Genomic DNA, 24279 nt, shown 5'->3' on the forward strand with positions numbered 1-24279 from the left:
AAAGAAACTTTAGCAAACATGAACATCTCAAATTGGTCAAAGTTGAACCAAATTTCGTAAACAGAGGTACAGATCAAAAATGACTCGACCTAACGAGGCTCACTGATTTAAAAAAGTGGACCGGCACAATATCAGCAAAACATAGAGATGTGATTTATGGTTTAATTTTAGATGATATTCTGTTTAACCAGTATTTTCTTCACAAGTCTTCCCTCTCAATCGTCACCATCTCCTCAGCACTAGATTTAGGCTCATTAAGGACAGCTAATTGCCCTCTGGACTCAGCACAGGAGGCGGAAAAAAAACCAACCCTAATTAAAATAACATCTCTGTTGGATATGTCTACCAGCCCATCCATGAAGCTGTTGCTAAATTGTTAAGCTAATTCAGTGACAGACTGTAGCACCCTAAATGCACCAGGAAACGTTATCACAGGTCCTTCCACCCAGCGGCTGTAAGATATAACCATCTATAACCATCACTGTTCCAAACAACCTCAATAAATTGTCACATTTTTTCAGTTTCTTATTTAGTCATTTAAATAACATGCTGTTGTCCTTTTTGCACAGCTCTGGTGTTGCTGCTATTATCACGTTCATTTATTTTAAAGGGAGACATACTCTAGTAGTCAATGACTAGTATTTTATTATTAGTCTGACACAAGCAGTTTGATGTGAGAAGTGTCGTTCTGTACAAAGTGGGATGGATGCTGAAACTTCCAACTTTCAAAGATTTTGGGGTTGGTGTGCAAATACTGAATGGAGATTCTGTCAGTTCTTCTCGGCAATATTAGAATTTACTTGTTAACATATCTTGTTTGTAGGATTAAATATGTATCAAAGTGACCTGGGTCCAGTTGAAAAATAAATAGCTCACTGCAGAACAGACTGTAAAAACTAAATGCTTAAAAATCAAGTATTGATCACAGTGTTTTTCATAGCTGCCTGAAATGTGAATACTGAAAGATAATAAGTAATACATACACTCCATTTAGAGGTGGATTAGGCAAGTAATGTCCCATGTTTTATGCATGACATATTTTGTTTTACACAATTATTCATCAACCTTTGCACTGTAATCACTTCCCAGAAAATCTAATTATACAGAGTTGTGTTTGAGGACTGACGGACCCTTTCCAAATTATTCAGTTTTCTTTTCTCTCCTAGTACTTTTTTACAAACATCTGAATTTAATAGCCCAAGAAAAAACACATGTTGTTTTGTAAATATGTTAATACCCCTTCAGGTAGAGGCCAATGGGTTAAATTTACCTCAATGATATCTGCGTTGGTTCGGCTCTCGTGGGGCTCATTGTACTCTGTGTATTTGAGAAGGACCTTGTCCATGTCAGTGCTGGCATACTGGAACAGCTTGTTGGCGTGGTTGAAGATGATCAGGGCAATTTCACAGTCACACAACACACTCAGCTCATAGGCTTTCTTCATCAAGCCAAACTTTCGCTTTGTAAATGTGACCTGAAAGACAGAGGCACAAAAATGTTAAATGGGCATTAAATGTGGACCAATCTTCAGATACCTGATTAGACCCATTTTATGCTTTTAAATTGCTTGAATGTCAAAACAGAGTAAAAGAAATATTTACATACAGGGATGTACCAATCGATACAGATATCTGAAATCAGTGTGACATCAGCCAAAAGACAAATATCGGAATATATCAGCCTGCATCAAGAATCTCCAACATCAGAATGCTAATAGAAACACTCCACTTCTCTTTTAAGTTTCTGATACCCATCGGCTAATAAATAGTTGAGTTGTTCTCATACCAGTTGTTTTTGAACAATGTTGTCCCAATCCAAAATCGATATGGGAATCAGTCGGATATTAGCCAAAAAATGTATATTGGAATACAAAGGCCTGCCTCTAAAACCTGTTATTAGAAAGTTTGGAGAAACACTCTGCTTCATTCTGCTTTTGGTTAAAGTTTATGTAACCCTTTGGTGAATAAGATATGGGTTGGCTTTTCTCGGACCTGATGTTAAGTACTGTTTTCTGTATATACACAACTATAACAAACTTTTTATTTTTATTTCTCTTAGTAGGGAGGTTTTCATTATTAATATGGAGTACAAATGGTGGCTTTATCCTCAATAGGGTCAGTCTGTGTTCAAAAAATATAATCATGGCCCAGGAAAAAAAATGAAAAAATAAAACTCCAATGGAATTCTAGTGGTCAGTATAATTTAATGAAGACAATGAACCACATTCTCCTAAAGTAGACCAGGAGTGGATTATAAAAACTACTTTAAATCTTTGGTTATTAAATCCGGGACAAAGCTTTCCCAATGTAGATATAAACAGCCTGTGGCAAACCATTCTTCTATTTCAGAATGATTTCTGATTCTTTCTTTAATTTTGGTAACTTTTCATATTGACAGATGGGGGAAGTGACTAGTGTGAAAAAACAAAAAAAAATCTATATATATATTAGGGATGGGACGATTTATAAAAACCGTCCGAACCGTTCGGTTCGGTCCGCGTGTGTTTCGTTCGGTTACTGCGCTGCTCCTTTTTCTCATAGGCGAAGCGTTTACACTCCAGAGCAGAAGGTGGCGGTACTGCGACCAAAGCCAACCACAAGTAGTAAACAAGAAGAAGAAGAAGAAGCGAAGCCGCTAAGCCGGGTGTAGCAGGGAAAAAAATCAGTTGTTGTGGAGAATTGTGTCAGAATGGCGAGTGGGAAGACGCGCCAGCAGCACTTTATAGGTCTGCTGTATGGGACCGTTTTGCATTTAGAGGAACCGGTGACGGCGGAAAGAAAGTTGTGGATAAAAGTGCAACAGTGTGCAAGCATTGTGCAACACATTTTGTTTATGCTAACAGCAACATAACCAACATGTCATGCTAACCCCGAAATCCCTCATACTCAGTCAGCAACCCCCCGCTCCGCTCCAGACCGGCTGCTCAAAGCAAAGCATACAGCCTCCACTGTGGCTCCCGTCCGCTACCCTCAGAGTCCCTTGGAGATCGTAGAGAGCATGCGCGAGATGATTCAATTCAAAGCAGCAAAACATACGGAAATGATCCAGGGTTTCCGCGGATCATTTAAAATAATTACAATCCATTATTTTTGGGGGGATTTTTTCATTAATTTCATAAATTTTTATGGGATTTCGGTGTAACAATCAACATATACAAATCGAACCGAACCGAAAACCGTGAACACGAAACCGTGAATCGAACCGAAATTTTTTTTATTGCTTTCTAGGCATAACATTTGTTTCTAGTATTCCTTAAATCATTAAGAAATAATTTTAAAAACAACAAAATCACTTTTTGGTTTAAAATAGTTTATTTGATTTAATTTTGAATTTATTCAACTGTTTAGAATTTTTTTAAAACATTACAAGCTCCTGATTCTTTTGTATTTAGCGTTTATTCATTTAAAATAATAAAAGGTCAACTTAACAGTTCAAGATATTGTATTATTTGAAATGTTATTTGTTTTTGTTCCCTTCCAAGCAGAAAACTTATAAAAGGTAAATTTTTTCCCCAAAATGCCCTAATTTACCCCTGTACATTAATATGTAGATCACACAAAGTATTATTTTCAAAAGGTCTCAATAAGTTGTTTTGTATTCATCAATAAAGTAAAAAGCTCACATTTTCGCCAGTTTTGCTGGGTTTTCTTTCCTTCATAAGGATGAAGCATGGGGGTTTAATTTAATAATGGTTGTTTTTTGTTTACAAAAACTAGGTTTACCATAACAGACGGACTAACACTAAAAACAATAAATGTTCTAGATATTAAATATAAGCAATAAAAAACTGTTAATTGACAAAACCAGGCTCACAAATTCAATTTTCCAAAGCAAATCAGTGGATGTTATACTTCACCTTTGTTTAGAAGTTATTACTGGATAGTGTTTGGAGAAAGCTATTGAGGACAAATGAACTAAAATAACAGCGTCCTCCTCAAACTATTTGACAAAACAAACCGTTAGGGAGCTCTTGGCTGCAACTCTAAATCCATTTTAAGAACAACAATCAAATACTGTGTTTAGCAATTTAAGCTTGCCTCCAGAATTTCTGTCAGACAGTCTAAGAAAAGAATGAATGTTCTCTAAAAATGCTGAAGGAAAAAGAAACACCACAAGCCAGGGACTGATGACATTTAGAAAGCTAATAAGTGGATTGATTAAAAGTAAGCTTTTGATCTATGCTGCAAAAAGGAAAAAATTAATTGTGGAACCATCATCGATGTGAAAAAAAGTTGGGCGAAAACTTAGGGAAAAAAAGAAGAAAAACAGATAAATGAACAGCTTGCAAGATTGGGATGAAGAGGCATTTTCTATTTCTCCTACTGTGGAAAATGTGAGACAAACCAAAATCAGAGACACAGCATAGAGCTGTCTATTGTTACTGTATACCACTCTGCATACACTAAGGTTCTACAATACATCTATTGACATTGCTTTTACAGAAATGGTATATTTGAATAAAGCTTTCAGACAAATACTGGTGAGAAGTCTTTAAATGACCCACACAGTCCCAAACTAAAATATATTCTCAGCAGCTGGGATTTACTGAAGATGACTCATGATATGCACAGAATGTCATAGGTTAAACACACATCTCTTGTTTCTATTTTTGGGATTGAGGAGTTGTGGATTAGTTATTATACTTACTTACTTATCAAATAGGATAATAATAATATTTTGCGTATTTGTTAACTGTCAACAACCCTGTCTCAGTAGAATAATGCTACATGCTCTCCACTGTTTAAATTCTTCTGGGTTACACCAAGTCAGCGAAACCTCATTTCAGTGTGAACGACATCATGCTACCAAGTTATTATGTCAAAACAAGTCAATTGTTGCTTTCCTGTCATACCACAAAGCACAGATTTCCAGTAGCAAGCTTTCCACCTCAACAAACTTTGGAACTCAATGTATCAGAAATAATACGAGGGGTTCATCCAGAAGGCTGATCTTTGCCGAGAGCGCCATCCAGATCAATAATTTTAACCAAGCCCAGCTTTATGTGTGCACTCCTCAAGGGGTGCATCATTAAGGAATCCTGCACACAAACTAAAATCTGTTCGGTAGAGAGAGAAGGACAGTATTAAGCTTTAAAGCTTAAAGTTGCATTGAGATTAATATATAATCATTGCCCCCATGAGATACCAGATTGCTTTTACCTCCTTTTTGCCCTTATCGTTATCCTTGTCTAAATGAAGAAGGTATATGATGTAATTTTGAACTACGTTGTGGCAATAATCAAACTTCAGATAATGTAACGATGGCTTGCTCAGGTGAAACAATTGGACAATCTCTAGGGCCTTTATAATGTGGGATGTCAGGTCAACAGGTCACTAAGGACTGTTGGCTGAGTTTTCTTTGGTATCGGAACAAGACAGTTCTTTTTTTATATCAGTGGGACCATTTCCTGGGTCAGGCTAAGGTTGAAGAGGTTCTATAGAATCTGACAAAACTGCTTGAGACTTGCCTTCAGCACTCGAGCCGACAGCATCTGGACCTGGTGCCTTATTATTAAAATTTTGTCTCTTGGTTGAGAACTAATTCATAGAAACAGGGGGGTCCATGCCACATTGGACAATAAAATATTTTAGGTATGACAAAGATGCTTTGGATCAAAGGAGAGCTGTATGTTTGACTGTGAGCAGGAGAGAAGGATGCTGAGCTTGTTCCTGAACTGAATTTATTGAAGAATGTGTTCCGTTTAATGGCTCTATCCAGACTCCCATCTGTCAGATCCTCCTTCTGATTGAAACCTGCAATCTTCTTCATCCCCATCCACACATCTTATATTGATTTTAGGTTATCAAAGGTTTATTCTGTGAAAATAAACTAGCAAAGTTTATTCATTTGACATACATATATGGAATTTGTAGTATTTGAGACTCTACTTGGAGAGTTTCAGTCATTTCCTTGCAACTGTCAGCAGAATTGGGATTGGAGCATTGAAGGATTTGGATTGTTTGGAGACTTATCTGTATCTATGTTCAAGAAAGTGTAGCATTTTTATTATAATCATGGTTATAGAAACCAACATTCTCAACTCCCTTAAATAATTATTGATAAATTTGAAAATGGCTCAAATTGTGAGATTTTAACTTTCTTGAGCAGACTGATTGGATGAATTTACTAGATTAATAAAAACCTGCTGTTTCACAGTTACAACTCACCTGTTTGTTCCTTTCATCAGTGATCCTTTGGATCTGAATCTTTTTCCTCCCCATTATGCTTTGTAGTTGTGAACACAAATGTTGAAGTCAGTCAAGTGGAAAAAAAAATTCTCTGAAGATGAGTATGGAAGTGAACCGGAAACACACTCAAACACAGTCATGCATTTCGAGGACATGCATGCATGTGCATTTCTGTGTTCAGGTGTTGTGAGGCAACACTGTTAACTCTTGCTCTGAGAGGCCAGCAGGAGAGAAGAGCAGGTGCTGCAGTGATATGGGACGTGGTGCCGTGGAATAGGTCCTCAGTTCATCTTTTATTCAGCGGGGACTGATGTATGCAACTGCTGCGGTATGGAGGATGTTACTCCTCTCCTGCAAAACAGAGAGAAACAAAAAAAGTCACTAAATATCATATAAAACGTACATTATATGTGATAAAAGGGATTATGCATTTGTTAAACAGTAATTTGTCTGATTACAGAGAGTATATATATTGAAAAAAGTACAAAGACCAATTGTTCAGATAAAACAGAATGTGAACAAAGAAGAGTGTAATGCACAAATCAAAAGGGCAGGGGGCACCCTATTCTTTGCCCTTGAACAACTGAAGGACCACCCACTCAGCTTATGTCCTCCCTTTACACAAAGCCTGATTTTTTTTATTCCTTTATCAAATTTATTTGTAAACATGGTGTTCACAAAACAAAAGACCCTGCAGTGCTTTATAATTTGCTCATTTTTGCACAGAGTTAACACGACAGCTGTGAGCACAATGCCAGAGCTTCGGGTCTTAAAACCGATATTCTAATGTGACACAGAGGATCTAAATCTTGCACATAAAGGAAAGGAAATGTGATTAACATTAGACATGAAGTATCTTCTATTTTTGTATTCCAGAGAGAAAAAATACAGCGCACATATTCATTGTATAATGGTTTAAGTCTACATCTGTGCACAAAGATGAATTTAGAGTGAAAAACTACAACTCTGATATTAAGGAATGATAATATGAAAGGATTAGGTTTTAATTTTTCGTACACTAATTTTTAGATCTGTTGTATAGATCAAGGGCTGCATGGTGGAGCAGTTTGTGCACTGTTGCCTTGCAGCAAGAAGGTCCTGGGTTTGATTCCTGGCATGGGGTCTTTCTGCATGGTTAAATGCCATCTCTAAATTGTGTGTGTTGCCCTGCAACAGACTGGTGTCTAAGGTGTACCCTCCCTTTGCCATATACTGATTGAGATAAGCTGCAGCCTGACAGCAACCCTGGCGGATAAGCAGGAGAAGATGGACGGATTTATTACCAAGGATCCTCAATTTCTATAGACGTTTCTAAAGTTGCAAAAACTATATTTTGCTAAATGAGAAAGGATTCTTTATTAAAGACTTAGAGACTTCTAGTACTGTTGTAAATTAACCCAACTTTAATATGAGGTAACCAGATCAACTTATTTTATTCACATCAATTAAATGTTGACAAAGTAATTGTTCTGAGCAGCAGATTTTATGTTAATTGCAGAAATAGAGCCTGTACTTCCACCTTTGTTTGTTATTGAGTGGTCGCAAAAGTAGTGGGAAAGACTGGTTGGCAATGCACAAAAAACATCATGACTCAAGACCTTAATATTAAGGCTGCACAATATATTGTAAGTATTTTGTCAGCACAATATCAGCTTATGCAACATTCAATAATTGATCAACAGTTAGAGTTTATTTTAAAGGCTAATCCAATTTCCTTTATGTGATCATGTACAGATGAACACATGAACATGTTGGTTGATACAAGAAAAAAAAACATGATATCAGCAAAAATAATGGCTAGCTGATGAATATCAGTCTACCTCTAAGATACACATCACAAATTGCCTTTAGAGCAAAGTAATTGCAAACTTTCATATTTCAAATATTATAAGGTTTGCTTTTATATGCTAATATGACTTAAACTACTTTACACAGGGGTTTAGGGATATTAGGCTGTTGTTTGAACACAGTTAATATTTCTAAGAAAATAAATAAATAATATTGGAAAAACCAGGGGTTAAAAAAATTGTTATCAAACCAAAACTGCCTATTTGTGAAAAAGTAAGTAACCCCTCTAATTGAAGTACATTTAACACTGTAATCCTCCATGAAAATATTTTAGTATATGCTTTTGACAAGTAATGTCAAGTGAGAAAACATGTTGAAGAGTTAATTTATTACTGTTTTATTCCGTAAGCAGCTGCACACTTCTACCTGCTGTGATATTTTAATGCCCCTGCAAGAGTAGCTTTGCTTCATAGTTGGATTGCAGAACTGGGCAAGTATTATCACCATTTTAGCATAAACATTTAGTTAAACTCAGTCAGGTGCAGGGTGGATGTGTTGCATCTAAAGGTAGTTAGTGTGCTTGATTAACTCCAGTTCTACTAGCAGCCAAGAGGTACAGAGCCACTTTTGTTAATAATGAACCCTCCTCATAGGCCAGACCTTTATGCTGCTATATCAATATGTACAATAATCATAACTAACACAAAACTATAAATATAACCAGTTAAATGGACTTTTCACTGTCCATGCCTGATGGGGAGCTTGGTGAGTGAGAGGCTGAAGAAGTTCAGAAGGAGTGACCCTAAAAACGTATTTTCTTGTTTTCTAAAAATTGAACAGCAGCTATAAACTGCAGCGAATAGGAAAACATGTGCCTTATATTTCTACATTTGAGCTTTTATTGAAAATGTTCTACCAATTTAACTGATAGTAAAAACAACTGGTCGGTGGCAGCCTTTAATTAAATCTACAACTCTCTCTTTTAGGCATTAGCTGGAGTCATTGGTCCTCATGCAAAAACATATTTGCACAAACCAAATATGTTGTTTAATCATTCGAATTAGTGATGTAGGAGAAAACGTTGCATTCACCATTTTTCTCCTATTTCTAATCTTCTCTCAGGTACAGACACATTTTAAGAGCGTTCCAGGCTTTACGTAGGAGCCTTTCGCAATCAGTCGGCTGTTATCCAAAACCTGTTTTTCACTTAATTACTACATTTGTTCATTCAGAATTGTCCATTTTTAGACTACATTATTATCTATTATGCAACTCCACAATTATAAATTACATTTCTATTCACTGATGACTGAAGTGTCAGTCACTACAACTGCAGCTGGAATGTCAGTATCTAGAGGACACGTGTTAAATTTGTTATGTTGGCAGCCGGAGATCAGGCTACAATTGAAAAAACATCTAAAACAGAAAATGGATTGGTGAGACCAGCATTCATTTCACTCCATGGCAGCTACTTGGTTTTGCACTCACTTATGCACAGGTGGACTACATCAAGTTTACAAGGAAAATTGACGATCATTTACTGAAATCAAGAATGTTTGATGAACCTGACATGTTGTTTTCATACAAGCCCATGGTAGGAGAAAAAGTAAAAGAAATTCATGATAAGAATACACAAAATGTTTCTGCATGAGACCCATTGCTCCCAAATGGATGTCTAAAATTTGATGATGACTGCAAAAGAATATCAAAGTAAATTGTCCAGAACTCATTCATAAATATTAAATTATTAATTCATTTCTGTGTTTATTTCTTAATGAATGGATTCATTTTCTTTGCAAAGCCAGGAACAAATGATTAGAGGAGAAAGCAAATACAATAACAACACATCTATTGCTGTCAGACCACCAAAACCATCAAATTCAATGAATGGGCTAAAAAAAAAAAAAAAAAAGTTAAACTAAAGCAATAGCTGCAACCAAACACACAAAACACACACACTGACAGGGAAACTACGGCAACCACAGAAACTAGCGAGACCAAATTCACACAGTTTCAACAGACAACAACCCAACGGCTCTGGTAGCCAAACTTATGACAAGGCTTGCATGCAGGTTTTAGCTCCAGTACATCTAGCTTGGACAAAGCCTTAGAATCATAGATCTAAGGGTCATTACACTTGAAATTCTGGGCAGCATCTCCACTCCATTTTAAAGCTGCATTTACCAAAACAAAAGTACTGCGTCTTGTGTGTGCAGTGCATGCAACACTGTGCAGGATTTGGCAGCTCTTTGTTCTCCTCAAACAGAACCGTACTTTTCCAGAATCTACTTTTATTACCTATAGCTTTTGAAGACTGTCAAATTAGAAACTCCTCATATACAAGGCAACAAATATTTTTATTTAAGTTATTTTAAGAAATAATTACAGATTCTGTCATGCCATTTCTCATCTAGGTTTTTTCACAGCTATACACATGTATTGCGTATGTTTACATGTAAAGAAATGAAGCGCCTTCTGTGAAAGTTCTGTCACATCAATGAAAAACATGCAGCAGTTGTGATGCACTGTAATGCAATAACTAAGGTGTTTAGGCTTCATGAAGGCAGGAGGGATGCAAAAAGAACCATCAGAAAGGCTCTTTACTCAATATTTTCATCTTCTACAAGCGGAACCATTGTAGTCTGCTAGAATTGCAACCCCTACTTATCTACATACTGCACATGCAACTACTCATAATTTCAATGCAAATTGCTAGTGACATACAAGAAGAGAGCCTAGCTGTAAGCTGTAATTTATTTATTTTTTGTCAAGTATGACAATGACAAAATTATGTTGTTGACGCTCCTTTTATTTCATGACAATAATGAGAACTGTCGAACTAAACATGGACCTTTGACGACAGAAACATGACGAGTCGTGGGTGTGAGTTTTCGTTGACGGGACTTGACTGGATGAAAACATTAGCGGGTGCTCTGTCTGACATTTAAAATGCATCAGTGTGGTATAATCTGTTAGTCAAAAGCTAAGAAGTATCAGCGGTTCTGCTGTGTCCTGTTTGGTCATGCCCACCACCTGCAGTGATAGAGATTCTGCATGAACTCAGATGGACCCTGGCAGCAGCGGCAGGCGTGAAAGTAACCTGGAATGGTCTGGTACTGCGTGCTAAACTCTGACAAACTGTTCGGCTGGCTGTGCTTGTGCAGAAATGAGTGTTTGATTGCGCTTAGCTGCACTTTGTCGCGTTTCTCTAACTATCTCAGTTTTATTTCTTCCAGCTCCCACGAGGGGATTCAAAACTTCCTTTGAATCCTTAAATTAAATCTAGAGTAAATATTTCATTGCTTAATGTTTATTTCTATATAAAGATGAAAAGGCACATAGATCTTTGAAAATTTCCCTCCCATAATTCTTGTTTCTATCTATTCAAATAAGATGTAAATCTTTTCTTATATTTTCATCAAAACATTTTTTCTACTTAAATATTTTAGTGTACATATTCTTGAAATTGTTGCAGTCTTAGCCCTTTATGTCCCCGTTTTCCTCGTGGTGCTGTTCTCAAGCCAGATGGTATATATTAAAAACTCAAAAAGAGTGTACATGTGGTGTCAGAAAGCAAACATTTTAACACATTCCCAGCTTAATAATTAATAATAAGAAGAAAAAAACAGGTTACCAAGCTCTCTTCCAATGGTGGCCTGATTGTCATGTTTATAAAAGAAAACGATATAAAAACATTCTGAAACTACTATTCTGCTTCCCCTTTTATTATAGAGACCATAAAGTATTGCATTACTGTCAACAATCTTTCCAAGCAAATCAGATGTTATTATAATAATGGATTTTGATTACTTCAAGCAAACAAAGTATTTTTCCAGTGTCAGATATTTGTAATAAGCAGCCCAGTTCTCAGCTCCAAGCCCTAGCTTGACTCAAGATGACTCAGAAACAGCCTGTTTACCCTCAGTGCCTGAGGATCAAATATATCAACTTTTTCTCCCAGTAATAACCCTGCATATTATTAGCACTGGAAAATATGGGATGAGACAACGCTAAAACCCCTGGTAGACCTCCATTTCGGACAAAATATGACTTATTAAAAAAATATTTCTTATTTAAGGAACAACTGAAATGGGTTGACCTTCAGTCTTTCCGCAGATTGGTAACAGGGATCTTTTATACCTGTTTCCATCATCTGCTCCGGGTTCCTGCCCGTCAAAGAGTGGAGGTGCTACACATTTCCAAAGGTTACGTTTTTCTTGTGTTTATTTCAGAGGTGTGCAAGCTCTTCTAGCCCTGCACTATATTTAGAGTTATGATGTGGCAACTGGATCAAGTTGCTAAGCAAGTGATAGCAAGGGCTGCTGTCTCTAGCATCTTATGACATTGAAAGCTTTAACAGAAATGTAAGAAATTGTTGCTTCTCTTTGTCAGACATGGTGGGCTAGATTTCTTTATAATATCTGATGGACAAATGATCGCCATATTGTTCTGCTGTTGTGATTATTTGATAGATTCCTGAATACATAGATGGTTGATTCTGCAGTTTCTTTTAAAAACAAATTAACAAAATTAAGATGGAAAAAAATTCAAACAAGTATTGGGCACTTCTTGGATTTGGAAATAAAGTTGTGTCATCCAAATAACAACAAGTCAATAACCTTCTGAATATATTGGTAAAAAAGTTGAGAACTGCCAAAGAAGGGATTTTGTTATGAAACAACTCAACATAAGATCAGTCATTTCAGAAATTGAAAGATGAAGTCCCTCTTCAGCTTTCAGGAAAAGGCTCCATCTTGACTAAACTTCTGTACATAGTCCCCAAGAACAGACACATTTGTCCTGAGGCTGCAAAAGCAACAACAAACTTTTAAACTTAACAAAAAACGCAAGACTGACCAACACTTCCTAACAGTTGCTAGTAAGTCTTCATGGGTCTTTCACTACAGCACACCTAGGTCATGTTACTAGGAAACAACATGAGAAAAAAAATAAGTTGTGGCCAAAATTGGGTCAGGAACCAGCTAAAGGAACATAAGAATGTAACTCTGCTGTTGCAGCTTAGATTTCTCTTCTGAAATATCTGTAAGACTTTGGGACAAATTTCATTAGAGTAAAAACAATCCCACAGCATGAAACTGCCACCTCAATTCTTTACTGTAGGAATGATCTTCTTTTGTGATGTTCACCATTGTTGTTTGAGTCAAACCAATCTTTTTGAGCTATGGAAACGTTCAACCTGGATTTTATCAAACCACATCACATTTTATCTCATGCTTTTGGGTGACTTTACACCATTTTCTGCAAATCCTTTCTAATCCTGGATCATCTTTTAAAAAATAAAAGATCTTCTGGTTTGTCACCCTAACCGATGGCTGACATAAGAACTAAGGCTGAAACAATTAATCGGATTTAACGTGATTAATCGTTTACTGAAATAATTGTTAACTAATTTAGTAAATGATTAATCATTATTGAGAGTGGAGAGACTCTAAAAATGCTTTTAGCTAACAGAGCAACCCACTTTGAGCAGCAATTATAATTGTAAAAAAAAAAGAAATTATTTAACATTTTGCATTTAAGACAAAAAAACTTTGCCTGTCAATATTCTCTATCACCTGGTCTAATTTCTTAAAAAAAAAATCTTTAAAGAACCTTTTGCCGTCTGATTATTAATCGATTAATCAAAAAGATCATCAACAGATTAATCAATTTGCAAACTAATTGTTAGTCTCAGGCCTAATAAGAATACATGAAGTATACCAATTTCAGGCAACACTAATATCTCTGTTTAGAGACTAAAATGGGGGCTACACTAGAAGGCTTCTGCCTTGTCCTTCTCGCCCTGACGACCCTCTGCATGCCTGCCCTCTCATTACTGTAATTGACAAGTTCATCCCAACTCTTCCCCTGAAGGCACCAATGGCTCAATTAAGACCTGGCCGAAGGACCAATTGCATACAAACATAATGAGGACGCCACTTCACTAATACGAAGCCCTGGATGCAGCCAAACTTATACAGCCGCATGCATATATCCACAAAAAAAAAAAAAAAAAAACAAGAGGCCATTGTGCCAGAAGTAATTAATCTTCAGGAAAGCTCTTGGAGAAATATTAACAATACTGTGCTAATATTCATTGGTGAGACCAACTTTGTTTCAATCTCTAATGAATGGGAGCTAATATGTTTTTCTTTTTTCTGATTAAAACAACACAATGAAGCTTAGGGTTTGTCATGTTGAAATAGAATAATTAGTGGCAGTGACCTTTAGTGGATTATGCACTGGCCTATGAAAAGTACAACAGGCTGGAGAGAAATGTTTGGTGCTTAGAACATAGCTCAGAGGGACCAGGATTTTTTGACAACCATTGTGAATTAATGCTCACAAGCCAGATAAGGACGGTGACAAAGTCTGGGATTCCCATCCATCCGATGATATTCATATATTAATTTTAACTTGTTTTAATAATACAAACTTAGTTCACTTAGTTATATTAACATTTTATTAACTTATAGTCTGGTTTCAAGTATTCTTGGTGGGAAAAAAAATCTAAAAATGAAGGAGGACTGATCAGTCCTTTCCCTTATTATCTATATACTTTTATTGGTTTCTTCTTTGAAAACTTTATAAAATTAGAAAGAATTTAGGCATATGTTCTTTGACTAGTATTTTTCAGTTAAATATAAATAAAAATAGCTGACCTTTTTATAGTCGAGTCGTATATTTCCTTACAAACTGGTTAAAATGTTCATAATCACTACTGCTTTAAAAAACAAAACAAAAAATGCCTATTTTGACTGTTGTTATAATATACAATTAAGCTAAATATTAAATTCAAATAACTTGTATGAAAAGGCCAAAAAGATTTTTAAAGATTCAGATGAAAGTCTTAAAGAAACTGCTAGACACCTTTGTTTATGCATTAGAGTTATTTAAAGTGACCAAAAAGCAAATGAGAAATCAGAACTAACTTGAAGAAACCTGATCAGTATCATACACTCTAAACCTTTTTTTATTTTAATTATAAATAAGGCAAATATAGCAGCTGTTTTAAAATGTTTGAAGAAAAATTTTTATTTTTAATAAAACATAGATAATTGTTTATATATTATGTCATTTTTCTTCTTCCTAGGCATACTTAATAAATCCATCGTTTTCACGCCATTTCTTGTATGTGTATGCTTTGATACACCACAAATACATCCCCTAATGTAAAAGTCAAGAAACTCTGACTTTTACTTCTAGCAATTTATTTATGTAACCTTTAATAATAAGGTGACATTTAAAATTCATAAAACTGATTTTTTTCCCCCGTCAAACAACTATATATAATAGACACATTAATAAACTGATTTCTGAGGCAACTGGATCAGTTGCTAAGCAATTGATGTCGCTCCTGTAAGTAATATGTGACTTTTAAAGCTGTAACAGTAATGTAAAAAATTGCTGCTCCTATTTTTCATGCAGATTAGTATCGTTATCCTAATTTGCCCTTTTTAAAAATACATTTATATTCTATAATTCGAAAAACTAATAGGATAGATTTTTCCATGAGATAAAGTTAACATGATGTGGTTTCTACAAGCTAAAGAATAAACTGATCACTGAGGGTTTTCATACCTGAAGATGCTAATGTGAATTAATCAGTAGGGATTACCTCTCATTAATCAATCAGAAAACTAGTAGAAGCAGGTAACAGAAAAGCTAGTTCAAATCTCGCCTCTGAATTCATCAAAACGCTCTTTGTGAAACCACACAGAGTGCCCCAGATGGCATCTGTTGTCAGGTGCAGGTACAGCTGGCTTACTGTAAATAAGGCTATGCAAATAACAGTGACATAGCTTGACCCCTGCTCGACAAATTTATTTGATATAATCTAATCTACTTTTGCATCAATTCAAATAGTGAAGAAGCAGAACAAGACAGGAAAATTGTTAAGGCTTTTTCCAACAATAAGACTTCAATAATGATATGGGGTAGGGGGAAATATAGCTTAATTAGCAGCCTTGAAAAGATATCCGCCAGTCTCTTGCCCTATTTACTCGACAACAACCCATTGAAAATTGAATTGTTATTCAGATACTAGTAATACAAACCAAGAGGCAGTGTTTTAAATACAAACTCCATACAAACGACACTAGTAGAAGTGCTAAAAACAGCATAAATTCATTGCAACACCACTAGTAGTTGTAATGTTGTTTGAAACTCATAAACATGTGTATGAGTACAAAGATTTTCCTGCCACAATTAGGGCCAGGTCACACCAGTTACTTTTTAATCTTGGATTTAATTTTTTCTCATATCGTACTGACTCCGTAGAGAGAAGCCCCGACTGTGCAGGGTGAGCAGATCTGCGAAGATTTTTTCTTTTCCACTTCTATCTCTGTCACATTCAACTGAAATTGAAACAAATGAAAAAAAGATGATAATAAAAAAAATTCACAAAAAAAACCCTACAAAAAATAAAATAAAAATGCCGCAACGAAAAAGCAAAGTCACACTTAATGAGTCTGTGCAGCAACTCTTAAACCGGAACAGATAGAAAGATTTTAAAGGCCTATTGAAAGAATATAATGTGAACTATGTTTAAAGAAAACCATAAATTATTTTGTTTGATGTTTGTTTTTTTTGTTTTTTATTGAAATGGTGGACCATCTATTGTCTTTGCCTAAAAGGACAGAAGAGAAAGTCACCAAGAAAAGAAGACGAAGTAATACACCTAAAGACTAAATCGGCTTGGCTTCTTTCAGGTGGAGACAAATCATGAGGTTGTAGGCTTTCTGCTACACATTTAAATTAAATAAAAAAAAAAAACATTGAAGTTTATTTTGCCCTAATAAATTGTAAACAGTGCAGCAGCTACTTTGTCCTCCCAACAGAGACATTTGTTTGTTAGCCTACACAGGATACGCTCCACTGCAACAATGATTATTCTTCACAGAAGTCATACCAGCAGGAACATTTAAGCTTTTTTTTTCTGAGAAATATTCTAACATTACAATATTTATATTATTTTCTAGAAACTAGGAACCCTTCACAGCAAAAACAGTGTTCTCTCAATAATCAACATATCCCTGCTGTTTTAGGGATGGATTTAACCGCTGTGATAACTGCACAATAAAATCCTTCAGGCAAAAAAAAAAATGTCTGGGATGTCCTCTCACATTTTAAGCGGAGTATATTAGTAAACTAATAAACCTGTGTAAGCAAGTCGTTTTACTACTGTGCCGTTTTATGGGTTTGAATCTCTGTGTACTGATGCTGATCTCTATTAAGTCTCCCATTATTTATTCTCCATTTCCTGTTTTTACCATCTATTAAGTAACAAGGGTAAGCATATAAAAAGATTGTAGCCTTAATAACTCAATAAAAATCTCTGTGTTATGTCGACGTCATCTGAATCGGTCAGCATGCATGGTAATGCCATGTTTAAACAGGACCTCAGTGATTTCCAGCTGGATGTGCACAGACTGCAGAATGGTTTGGTTAGAATAGTTGGCTTTTTAGTATATTCTTGAACTACAATCCCAGTATCTGGGATCATGTACTTGGCAGGAGAGTATTGTGAAAACATCAACACTGCAGATGATCCGAAACATACATTCCTGTAAATCTTAAAAAAGGAGCCTTAAGGATACACATCCTGGGTTCTGAACAACAACAAACATATCTATGCACTAAAAACATGAACCCTGAATGCTGGCTGCATCAAATTTAAACTACAGACCAAGTTGTTAATGAAATTGTAAGCTTTCAAATATGAAAATATAAAGAATGCATACTGGAGATCACCAGCCTATACATGCATGCAAGGGCCAATGCATTAATGCATTCAGCAGCCATGTCTTAAGATCACGGGAGGCACCTGCATTGTTGGCCCCTCTATTGTTAAAATTTTTTTTAAATTGAGACTTGTGTAACATTTGCTATAATTTTTTCATTACTTATTATGTAAATGGAGGAAAGAATAATGATATCAGCTCTCAGAATCTGCCCAAGAATATCAGCAAGACATATAAAGGATCTGTTAGACCAGGGGTCTTCAACGTTTTCCAGGCCAAGGACCCCCAAACTGATATGAGATTAAGCGGGCCCCCTCTAATGATATATATTGTATAAAATTGTGCTATATCAAACTGCCCCTATAGTCACTCTATTACAGATGGAGTAGTGTAACGAAAGTAATTTCTCCCTGGGATTATTAAAGTATTTCTGATTCTGATTCTTCGTTGATGGGGCAGGTGTTGTGAATAAAACGGCGCCCAGCTTGAAAGAGCTTGCGTGTGTGTGTGTGTGTGTGTCGCTGAATGTGTGCATTGATGACTGAAAGACATCTTCTGCCTCCATTTATCTGTTTACTACAGTGTGTTAAATTCATGTTAATGTGTAGATTATTTAAAGACATTGCAAATAGTGGAAAAAAATTGCAGGACGGAATATATATATATATAAAAAATAAGAGTCTAATCAACCAAAACGTTTGCGACCCCCATGCAGTAGATCCGTGGACCCCCTGTTTAAGACCTCCATGTTAGACTGATTGGGATTAGTCTAAAAAAAATACCTATATCAGTCAATCTCTTATGTAGAGATTAGTAATAAGGTAAAAATAATGTTGATAATTACATCTATGCTGTGGCTCACTCTTAGGTAAGGGCATAGAGCTTGGAATCCTGAGGTTCTGAGATCTAGCCCCACTCCCACAGACTGCCACTCTGCCACAAGACTGTACCCTGGGCGCCCCATGATGGCAGCCCACTGCTCCCCAAGAAGATGGGTTAAATGCAGAGGTAAATTTCTCAAATGTGAGATCAATAAAGATAATTTATTATTATTATTATTAGGGCTATAATATCACTTTTTTTTTTTAAAGAAATCATTCACATATGTTAACCAAACCTTCTAATGTCAGTAGCAATAATGAATTGACACACTCAGTAAGAGTCATGCAAATCCAACATCTAAATTCTTTACACTGCTGTCACAACGAGTGGCCCAGTTGGCGTCTGCCATTTCTTCCAGGTACAATTAGCCCTACTGTTAAAAATAAGGCCATGCAAATATCTACAACCTAGCTTTACCCTTACTACATCAAATTCTGCTTCCGATTTTCGTGTTGGAAATCTAACCTACCTTAATACTATTCAAATTCTCCAATCTAGAAAGAGAACTAGAAAGGAAGGCATTAGCATTCTTCCTTAGGGCCTTTGTAAATGTGAGCTTTCATTGCAAGTCTGAACAAACCAAATAGCCGCCTTATTTGTAAGGATAGTCTGATATGTGGGGGAAGCAAAAAACATACTTGTTTTTCTAGAATGAAAATAAAGTGTGATTAGGGAGATGACAGACGGAGTGTGGAGGATGAACAGGCCAACTGACGGCAGACAGGTAACCCTTCAAGATTTATTCTGACAAGCTCTGAGCTTGCTGCCAGATTGTGTGTCGCTTTTAACGGAATAAAACACCCATAACCGAGTCCCCTTTAAATTGTGTCTGCTTAACACACTGTGGGGCATATAGGACGTTTCTGTACACAGGCCATTTCTCTTTTTTTTTTCTAGTTACGAGTCCGACCGACAGCCATTACCTTCCTCACTCCCTTCGTGTAACTCGGCAAGACGAACCGGACTACGCACTACTTTTGAAGAAAATATTAATATTTCCTTCCATGCTCTAAACTGTACCGTCTACGAATAATTAACGGCTCGTAACGACGTTGTCACTGTGTTATAAATATATAATACCATGAGTTTTCAACCGTGAAAGGAAAAGAAAGACGCAGGAAGGAAATGTATCACTCCACTTACCCTGAAATATTGCTGATAAACCCCGAACCGAGCGCTGCCGTCGCCTGCTTCGGAGCTGACCCGTCTCAACTAAAAGGACGAATATAAACAAGTTGAAGCGGTGTCTCTATTTACACACATCCGCGGCATTTTATTCCACTTTATGTTGATGTAACTACACTGTCCACCTAAGCGACTCGAGCGTACCCAGTGTACGATCGACGTCATTGACGTGAGTTCTTGATTGAGCGGGGATCGAACCAATCAGAGGCTTCCCTGCATAGCTGGCGTCCAATCACATTTTGGGAACGCCTTACTGTGAGAGGACATGACGGAGGCAGCCATGTTCTGGTATGGTGTTTGTATCCCTCCGCCGGAGTATTTACCTTTTGCATGATTTTGCATGTGGGGAAAATGTCACTGTAGCCCGCTGTTCGCTGCCTGCTTTCCATAAGACAACCCGCTAGGACATTTATTTTTTTTTCTCTCCTTGGTTATTACCATGCCACTTAAAATCACATATATAAAACTGTATATGCATTTACACATAAAATAGCGTTTTTATGTTTCCAACGAGCGAGAATACTGTTTATTGAGGGTTTTTAGGTCTAATATGAACAATTATATCACTAAGCCACGCTATAAAGTAATCACAGATTTATATTGTAAAACCATTATTGATGAACATTTCCATGCAATGAATAGATAATCAAACCCTAAGCTTAAATGCAGTCAGATCAGGCAAGTATTAAACATGTTGGATAGAAGTCCTTATGTGCAGCAGAAATATAACTTATTTAGATCACTATACAAAGGTCAGCAATAATGATATTCATTTTGTTTTTGATTCAGATGTTTAACACTTTAACAACAAATATAATCATAAAACATCCAGGTTCTATTCAGATCAATTTATAGAGATATTTATTATTAGCTAAGTCAAATTCATCCCAATACTTTACATTTATTTAGACAGCTCCAATTACATACATCCTAAATCAATTACTATTTTACTTTTAAAAATGTATCTATTTCTTTCTGTCATAATAAAAAATGCAATATCAGGTCAAAATAAATTATGACATGTTCAATTTTATTCCTTTTTTAAATTACAGGATAAAAGTATGACTTGAGGTGCACATTATTTGTGAATGTCATTTCTTATTCTTTAAAAAAATAAATAAATACAGTGCCTGCATAAACTGCAGACATTAAGTTTGGTGTCCTCTGACTATTGGAGTCAAAGTAAATACCATAGGCTTCCTATAGGCCAATAGAATTTAAAATCTGTTTACAAGTAGAGGCTCTTCAAAGTAACTGACAAAATCCCACAGTCTGGCCATCCCACCAAGTTAACCAAGGACCAATATGCTGCAAGGCAACAGTGCAACAAACTATGATAATAGCTATGCTGGTAATTTTATTCCATCATTGTTATTTGTCAAACAACTTTGTGGGAAAATTATAACTTTCAATGCTCGTCATACACTCCAGTCATATGCTCTCTGTACACCCACTCATTTGTTTCTTCTTTGTAGTCAATTTCGTATAATTCTGTGTTTATCTTCTTGATCATTTAGTACATAAAGGGCAAAATTTAATTTATGATTGTCCATTTTTATCTCAGCCTGATTTCATCCACGTTATTTCTGCAGGATCTGTTATGTTTTCTTTGCTTAAGCAATAATCTTTAAAATAAACAGAATGAAATTAAATAATTTATGAGATGAGTTTTACTTCTGAAACTATACCACCACAAACAATAAATAAATAAACTTTTTGATATTCTTATTTTCCTAAATACCATGGATAGTTTCAGTCTGGCAGCCAAAACTATAATCTATCTTGATTAGAAACTAACATATTATATAGAGTATTATATTATTATAACAGATGATGTTTAAACAAATGTGGGTCTGAGAAGTATGGTGTGTCTATATGCATTCAGCCTCCTTTATTCAATGCTTCAAAGCATATAGCATATTATATCCAATGGGGGTGGCAGTGGCTTGGATGCAAAAGTTCGTCCTGCAACTTGAGGGTCTCCGCTTCAAACCCCAGCTCCGTCTGTCTCATTTGTCGCGTCCTTGGGCAAGACACTTGACCCACATTGCCTACTGTTGGTGGTCAGAGGGCCCAGTGGTCCCTGTGTACAGTAGCTTCACTTCTGTCAGTTTGCCCTAGAGCAGCAGCAGCTAAATTTGTGCATGAATAATGATTGAATATTATGCAAAACGGTTTAGAGTCTCATGACTTGAAAACATCCTATATCGGAGATAAATAACCCATAAAAAAATTAAGACAGCAAGGTATTACAAGGATGGCGTAAATCACCAATGCATCAATGTCCAGACATGTGGGTCCAGCTGAACTGACAGGCCGAGCTAGGAAAGAAACAACAGAGAAGCAGCCTAGAGACCGATGGTAACTGTCAAAGAGCTGCAGAGATCTGTAGCTTTGGTGGGACAATCTGTTGGTAAGGCAACATGGAGTCTTACACTGAAGAAGCTACATTGATCAGATAACATATGGCATATTGCTGCAGCATTGATGGTTTTATGAAGGTTTTTTTGTAGCAGACTGGCATAAAGCACAAGACATCTTGGAGAATAAAAGGCCTCTTGGATTAGAAGCACAGTATAAAGGCTTGGCTTGATTTCTTTGGAATTAAATGCACCAATAATAACCACCAAAATAATTTAGATTATTCAAAGAGATATTTTATACTCCAGACGGAGACATCAGTATAGCTACTCTGATGCACAGGTGTTACATAGGGAAGTACAAGAAACACATTTAGAGACAAGGAGCCACAGGAAAGAATGAAATCAGAGAAAGGTGGAACTGAAACAATAATAACATTTTACAATTAATATACTTAATTGTGAAAACAAGTAAGACAGCAAAGTATTGATACTAAAAAGACTTACTAGATTAAAAACAGGCTGGGCATAGAAATGATTACATTTGTTGTTACAATGGGAGATAAAACTGATAAAAACCTGGATTAGTTTGATACCAAAGAATAATAATGCTAATTTGATAGCAAACATTCAAACATAGAGAGGTTTATTTTTTTTTCAGCAATCAAATCTCCATGTACAGCTCTGTTGAGTAAAAACTAGCAGCTTAGTACACCTGTATGGTCATATACTAGTGTCTCCATCCATATGTGAACCAGAGAGAGAGGTCATCAGATGCATGGAAAAGTGCTTTATGTTCCTCACAGCAGTAACATCAACAAGCCAAAGTGCACTTGGTGCAGGTCTGTCCCACTCTGCTGCCCACACACATTCCATGGTCCCACCCACTCACACTCCACTGAGCCATCATGCTACACTTTCATGATCTCGTCTTTATCAGAGAACTCAGCCACTTGGCACCCTCTGAGCTCCATGGGCTAAGAGCTTAACGGTTCTGGGACAGTTCAGTGCTGTGAAAAAAACATTTACCGCATACAGATGCCTTATGCCTTTGCTTTTTGAATCTAGAATAATTATAGTATAAAAAATAACCTGAGTAAATCCCAAAAATCATTTAAAAATAAGGGAAAAGAATCAAACCAACCTAGCCCGGTGTGAAAATTACTCCCTCTACCCAACAACTGACTGTTTTACCATTAACAGAAACATCTGCTATTAGCCTGTGTTTTTATACATAAACCGCTTCTTTGTGGATGCATCACAACATTTCAGAGTCTATTCCAGATGGTGGTTAGGCCGTTCAAATCGTTTGGGTGGGTTTTTGAGCCATTCTGAAACAGACTTATATATTTTCCATTATTCTGGAGTGATGACTCAGAATTCTCGATAAGGTTTTGTGCTAGAGACCAAAATCCTGCTTTCACTAACTGTGAAAATATGTGTAAAAGAAAATAGCCCAAACCCCCAACTACCGGTATGTCTCTCTTTATAATGCAAATATTCTGAAATGCTTTGCTTGTTTTATCCCAGACCTATCAGGACAGACACATTCCAAAAACACCCACGTTTGTCCACAAGTCTCTAGCCTAATAAACCAGACTGAATGTGAGATTAAATGCGTAATTTAACTCACAGGCAAAGATGATCTTGGCCACTGGCGGCTGGGGCTAATTTACTAGGCTAACAAGTCTCAGAAATCATAAAGTCTGTTTTCTTTGAGGTCAGCAATTGTTTTTGTTGTTTAGTTTTAACATGAGAGAAACCACATGGTGGCCTTGGAGAGTTCACCGCTGTCCTATTTTTTGTCCATCTAAGGTAGCCTACATGTGGCTCAATAAAGTTCCCAAAGAGACTTTGCAACTCATTTCAGACAGTTCCCTTTTGACTTTCTTTTGATTTGGGCACAAAGTTTTGGGTTTTATTTTTTATTTTTTTAGATCTTTTAACCTTAATATTATTGTCCGATTGGTTTTATGTGGGTGATTTATTAATTTACTGCTGAAAAGGCTCTACTGTGAATAAAACAACTGAATCAGAAAATGTCTTAAAAGTCATCCAATCCATAATAAGTGGGGAGTGATATTTCCATAGGAACAGTTTTTTTTTTAAATTTACATTATATACACAAATGAT

At 36.2% G+C, this 24279-nt stretch overlaps 1 protein-coding gene across 6 annotated transcripts in view; it reads right to left on the minus strand.

Moving 5' to 3' along the window:
- The window catches only part of LOC107101124 (myocyte-specific enhancer factor 2D homolog), a 39026-nt gene extending 19088 nt beyond the window's left edge, over window positions 1-19938 (minus strand). For all 6 annotated transcript variants that reach the window (XM_015399908.1, XM_015399903.1, XM_015399904.1 and 3 more), the window contains exons 1-3: window positions 19745-19938; window positions 6168-6539; window positions 1271-1474 (exon numbers count right to left, since the gene is read on the minus strand). In XM_015399908.1, coding sequence (XP_015255394.1) covers window positions 1271-1474; window positions 6168-6221 — 258 coding nt within the window. In that variant the 5' untranslated portion in view covers window positions 6222-6539; window positions 19745-19938. The remainder of the gene's footprint in view (window positions 1-1270; window positions 1475-6167; window positions 6540-19744) is intronic.
- Window positions 19939-24279: the final 4341 nt, after the last annotated feature.

This window comes from Cyprinodon variegatus, unplaced genomic scaffold (genome assembly GCF_000732505.1).
Source record: "Cyprinodon variegatus isolate N-32 unplaced genomic scaffold, C_variegatus-1.0 Scaffold1055, whole genome shotgun sequence".
NCBI classification, from domain to species: domain Eukaryota; kingdom Metazoa; phylum Chordata; class Actinopteri; order Cyprinodontiformes; family Cyprinodontidae; genus Cyprinodon; species Cyprinodon variegatus.